Source organism: Puntigrus tetrazona, unplaced genomic scaffold (assembly GCF_018831695.1).
Source record: "Puntigrus tetrazona isolate hp1 unplaced genomic scaffold, ASM1883169v1 S000000104, whole genome shotgun sequence".
Classification (NCBI taxonomy): Eukaryota; Metazoa; Chordata; class Actinopteri; order Cypriniformes; family Cyprinidae; genus Puntigrus; species Puntigrus tetrazona.
The window spans coordinates 47,501-53,558 of NW_025047781.1; the positions used below are offsets into that span (position 1 = coordinate 47,501).

General features: G+C 37.7%; 2 protein-coding genes across 2 annotated transcripts in view; both read left to right on the plus strand.

The window, feature by feature from the left end:
• The window catches only part of LOC122332511 (zinc finger protein 14-like), a 4,061-nt gene extending 2,501 nt beyond the window's left edge, over positions 1-1,560 (plus strand). The window contains exon 3 of the mRNA XM_043229826.1: positions 531-1,560. Within this exon, the coding sequence (XP_043085761.1) occupies positions 531-1,245 (715 nt within the window). The 3' untranslated portion in view covers positions 1,246-1,560. The remainder of the gene's footprint in view (positions 1-530) is intronic.
• A 2,605-nt stretch (positions 1,561-4,165) lies between these two features.
• Positions 4,166-4,800, plus strand: LOC122332512 (zinc finger protein 501-like). The gene is made up of 2 exons (XM_043229827.1): positions 4,166-4,381; positions 4,474-4,800. Exons 1-2 carry the CDS (start codon positions 4,166-4,168, stop codon positions 4,798-4,800), a joined length of 543 nt encoding a protein of 180 aa, XP_043085762.1.
• Positions 4,801-6,058: the final 1,258 nt, after the last annotated feature.

Sequence of the window (6,058 nt, forward strand, 5' to 3'; positions counted from 1 at the left end):
ATGTTGCAAAATTCAATAGTTTATCTGCCAATACATTTTGTTGTAGTTATTATGTAACTAACACAGCTTGTATTAATAATAGTTCAAAACTGTACATCATAAGATCATTATTATATAACATGTCAGCAAGCATCTGGTGTTTTTGTAAATACGCATAATGCCATAATGCTTAAAAATGTCACTGAAAAATAATGCCCTACTCGCTATAAAAATGTTTATTATTATACAATGTATAAATTTGCACTCAATATTATTAGTTAAGAAAAGAATTATACCTAACATTAATATTATTATTATTATATCATTAATATATATAACATAAGGTATAATCTTTTCAAGGCCTTTCTGTCATTTAATGTAATTATTTTATTCCTAATTTGATAACTAATATTAATAATTAATATTAATAAGAAGAAAATAACATGAAGAGTATTATAGGTGTTTTTGTGCATTGTGTAGCATTCAAATAAAACCCAAAAACAGCCTGTACTTCTTAAATTAAATGTAACGGTTTTGTGTCTCGGTTTTAGACCCGATGGGAGCGAACGGTTGAGGCGAAACACCTCCAGCATCGCTTCACCACCGGAGACAAAACGGGAGGCAAAAATTATTTCATCTGCCGCAGTGCGGAAAGAGCTTCCCGCACAAAGGAGACCTCAACAAACACGTGCGTATCCACACCGGGAGAGAGACTCGTTCGCGTGCCTTCAGTGCGGAAAGAGCTTCACGCAGAAGGCCAACCTCAACAGACACCTGCGCGTCCACTCCGGCGAGAGACCCTTCACGTGTCCCCAGTGCGGACGGAGCTTCACCTCCACCAGCATCCTCAAGCACCACCTGCGCTCGCACTCCGGCGTGAAGCCGTTCCGCTGCGACCAGTGCCACAAGGACTTCATCCTCGCCAGGCTGCTGAAGAGACACCTGAAGATGCACGCCAACCGGAAGCCGCACTTGTGCTCGTTCTGCGGCAAGAGCTTTTCGCGCCTGGGCTATTTCGAGGAGCACCAGAAGATGCACGTCGGCGGCAGGCCTCACCGGTGCTCCGAGTGCGGCAACGCGTTCAACACGGCCGATTCCTTGAGGAGGCATCGGAGGATCCACACCGGGGAGAAGCCGTACGTCTGCTCGCGCTGCGGGAAGGCTTTCATTCAGTCGGGGCATCTGAGGGCTCACGAGAGGCTGCGTCGGTGCCGCGCGTGCGAGCGAGGCTTCGGGAGGAGACGCCGCCCCAAGGTGCCGCCGTGAGCGAAGCCGACGCCCGTGGTGGGAGCGGTCCGCCCCCAAAAATGCGTCCTCGAGATTGGGATGAGTGTGTAGGCGGCTAAAAACGTCTGTGTCGTGTTGAGAGAAAAGCTGTGCGTCGACCCAGCGTCGAAATCCAGCCACGGATTGGTTTAGAGCTGTGAAATGCATTTTTTACTGCAGACTTCGGAAGCACAAAAACTGTCCTTAAGGTCATTTTTTAAAATTGAGAGTCGTACATCGTGAGAAAAATATGCTTTTTATTGAGTATCTGGAATCTAAGGGGGCAAAAAAAAAAATCTCAATATTGAGAAAAAATGTTCAAATTATGTTCTCAGCGATGCATATCATTAATCAAAAATGCCGTTTTGATATCCTTGCAATATAAAATGCATCATTTTCTTCATGCGATCCCGATCTTTTCTTAATATCCTATTGTTTTTTTGACATATAACGTATTGTTGCTGCTGATGCTTTAGTGCTCCGGGATCACGTATCATTTATGAACGGCTGGACTGGAGCGGTGTGTTTTTATCAGCTGTTCGGACTCTCGTTCTGACGGCACCCATTCGCTGCACAAGGGATGGAGATGCTTTTTGATGGGTTCGTGGGAAAGCTTTTCATTCCAGTCGTCGACCTAAAGCAACACCGGCTGTTAAATCTCCGTCTTTAACAGATTGATTTCATTAGTCTAGCTGCAGAAAGCTGACGCACTGAGACTGTCTTCTTCTTTTCCTCTGAAAACCCGTCCGTTTCGTGGAAATGTAAGCCGGATGTTCGTTTTTCTGTCAGATGCAAATGTAAACATGCACATAATGGTTTTCCAAACTTGTGAAATTACTTATTTTTGTGTAGACTTTTATATTGACAGCGCATGCGAATTAAATGCTTTTTGGTGTAAAGCAAAAGCGCCTTTTCTTTCATGCAGGTTAAAAATTATGTTTTATATATATATATATATATATATATATATATATATATATATATATATGTATGTTGTATGTATATATATATATATATATATATATATATATATATATATATATATATATATATATATATATATATGTATATGTGTATATATATATGTATGTATATGTGTGTGTATATATATATATATATATATATATATATGTGTGTGTGTGTGTGTGTGTATGTATATGTATATATATATATATATATATATATATATATATATATATATATATATATATATATATATATATATATATATATATGTATATGTATGTATATTTGTGTGTGTGTGTGTGTGCATGCATATATAAGACACGAAACCATATATTAAAATGTAACTGGTTCCCATTTTTAACTATATATGCCATACATTTACCATATATTTCTGAGTATCCTTTTGAAATAACGATATGAATCTCGTGCAAAAACAGCTGTAAATGTGGATTAACTGAGACTCTTCTTAAAATGCAGGATTATAATACACGTAACGTTACATAACGGGGAGCAAATAAAAGGAAATGGCTTTTCGTCTCCTGTGCAGCAGGTGGCGGCAGAGCAGCGCTCCGTCAGAGTTCTCGCGAGAGAGAAGAAGAGACTTGTTTCTTAAAACGCAGGAGATCTTGTCTTCAGCTGCGGAGTAAAGTGAGCTGCTTTTATATGTTTTTAACAGTTCGAGTTGTGATAATATTCATAACTGCTTTGGTATTGATAACAGAACCGCTGCGGTGTTAACTACTTTTGCTTTTTATGAACACGCATAGCTAAAGTTAAACGATTGACTATTTATTTTTTATCACTTGGGTACACATGCTAAATAATACCACTGTGATTGTATTATTTGAGAAAAAAAAAATCGTGTTTCTTATTTTATATTCGTGCGTTGTCATGTTTTTCTTTGTCTCACAAAACCGAATCGTTCGGAAGCTAGCGTTGCATTTTAAAAAAATAAAAGGTAGGCTAATTGCAAATTTTAACCCCTAAACATTTTTAATTTTTTCCCTTCTTTTTCGCTTTTCTGTGCCTAAATTCTTAGATTAAAAAAGTCTCAATAAGGCTCGTTTTGTTGTTAATACAGTTTCAGAAAATAAACCGAGATTTCAGCATAAAGTCAGGATCAAGAAATGTAAACAATCGCGAGAATTATAACGAGTTGAAGTTAAAGTGAACCGAAACTATATATAGTTTATTTATTATTATTATTATTATTATTATTTTATTTATTATTATTATTTTATATATATTTTTATTTTTTTGTATAACATCTTTTTATTGACTTTTTCAGAGTTTAACCCGGGCAGGAAATACAATTAAACAAAAACACAACAAACAAACTAACAAGAACAATAAAAATAAATAAAAATTAAAAAAATAAATAAATATTAATAAACACATATATACAGTCCAAAACTTCACATATCTAATGCTTCTTCAATATTTCCATTTTTAATAAAAACAAAAATACCTCCCAGATAGCAGAAAATTCAAATTTCTTCCTTATTATATAGGTAAGTTTCTCCAGAGCTAGACAAGAAATTAAATTTTTCAGCCATAGACATATATATTTATTTTATTTATTATCATTTTTATATATATATATATATATATATATATATATATATATATATATATATATATAACACACACAATGGAATTTACTCTGAGGTTAATAAGCGATCCAAAACTTCAAGAACAAAAAAATTAAATGCATGTATTTAAAAACATTTAAACAATGTTTAAAAAAATACATGTAATTGAAACGTTTAAAAAAATGTTGCTTTACACATTCGTCCATTTTGATTTGAATTTATTTTAGAGGTCATGGAGATGAATGAAGCGAAGGCGAAACTCCGGAAGAATCCCAGCCCCTCGCAGAAAAGATCCCGAAGAGCCAAAGCGCCCCACGTGCCCTCACTGCGGAAAGAGCTTCGTGCGAAACGAGCACCTCAAAATGCACCTCCTGATTCACACCGGAGAGAAGCCCTTCTCGTGCCTCCAGTGCGGCCGGAGCTTCCGGTGCCAAGGAGACCTGACCAAACACACCCGGATCCACACCGGAGAGCGTCCCTTTGCGTGTCTCCAGTGCGGAAAGGGCTTCCCGAGCTCCTACGCGCTCAAAACCCATCGGCTCCTTTCACTCGGCGCCCGCTCCTTCAGCTGCGATCGGGTGCGAAATCCTTCGTCCTGCCCACGTACCTGCAGAGACACTCGAAAATCCACGAAGACCGGAAGCCTTGCGTGTGCCCGCTCTGCGGCAAGGCGTTTTTCTACCTCAAGGAGCACCAGAAGATGCACGCCGCCGTGAGGGAGCACCTGTGCTTCGAGTGCGAGAAGAGCTTCACCTCGGCCAAATCGCTCAAGCAGCATCAGATGATTCACACGGGAGAGAAGCCGTACAAGTGCACGCGCTGCGACAAGAGATTCACGCAGTCGGGGTCCCTGAAAGACCACGAGCGGGTTCACACCGGAGAAAAGCCGTACCGGTGCTCCTCGTGCGGGAGGGACTTCAGCCGATCGAGCAACCGACGGACTCACATGAGAAAGTGTCGCCAGGCGTTAGACATTCAGATCGAGACGGCATGTTAGCTGGAAAAAGACTTTTATCAATATGTTAAAATAACAAACGAGGAACAAATTGTTTTAATATTATATTTTTATTTTATTTTTAGTATTTTTTTTTCTTATAACTGATGATTTGGCCCCCACAACATTTTTTTACATTTCTTTTGCACTATAAAAGCAAAAAATAATACGCCATTAAAGATCCATTTACGAAAAGACTCGGCCCGCTTCTGCTTCATACTGAATCATGCATATCCTCCTCGTGGTTCATTTAATTACCGTGATGTGAAGAATCTGTTTATCGGTCGTCACAGTTTCTCACAGTGCTTTATATGAAATTAATTAATTTTGTATTTTCTAACGTGGTTATAATAAAAAAGGCAAGCAAAGCCAAAATCTTTGAGCCATGCAAATATCCTTCACGCCTTTGGTTTTAATTCGTTTAATCTCTTTTCTTTGCTTTTTCCTTTCCTGCTTACCATAGATCCGTGATCGCCTGTTATACTTTTTTGTTTTTGTTTAAAGCATAATAATAATAAATCGTGAAACACTCTTGCACCAGTACTAAGCCTGCGCAGACATGTGTTCATTTAAGTCGACAATAGTGGCATAGAAAATCCTCACTTTTTGCTTTTATTTCATTAGTTTGGTCTGCGCAACTAAATGGCATCTAGCCTCCCTTTTCTGGATGAAACTGTGTCCTACGTTTACTTTTATCACGTATCAGGAGAAATATAAGTCTGACCGCTTGTGTATGTATTTACACATCGAGCTCGAATTCGATTCCCGAAAGAATGAATCTTAAGAGTCGGTTCGTTTTAATGAATCAATTTAACGCGGTGACTCGAATCCTAAGAAATAACTTCCTTGTGTATGGCTAAGTAGATAACCAACGTTTTCGACTAGTTGCTCACAGCATAATGTGTGAAGACGACGTTGTTTATGCGAAATATAAGTAGGAATGCTTTTAATAATTATTAATTGTATTTTATGCATCCGCAGCTTATTCATCAGTAATCATAGGGTTTCGACATTGAAAAGAATTAGCCATTGGGGAAAAAACTTTAAATAACTTCCATGCATTGTTTTAAATGATCTACTATCGTTTTAAACATTCATATTCGTATACATTGTATATGTTAAATATTCCTGCATTTTAAATATCTCTTCAAAATATCTTTATATTAAGGCGTTATAATATATCAGTATATCTTCAGCTGGAGTTTTTATGTCTTAACCATTTAATATTCGGTTAGTTTCATTTATAATGCAAAGTTTGGAG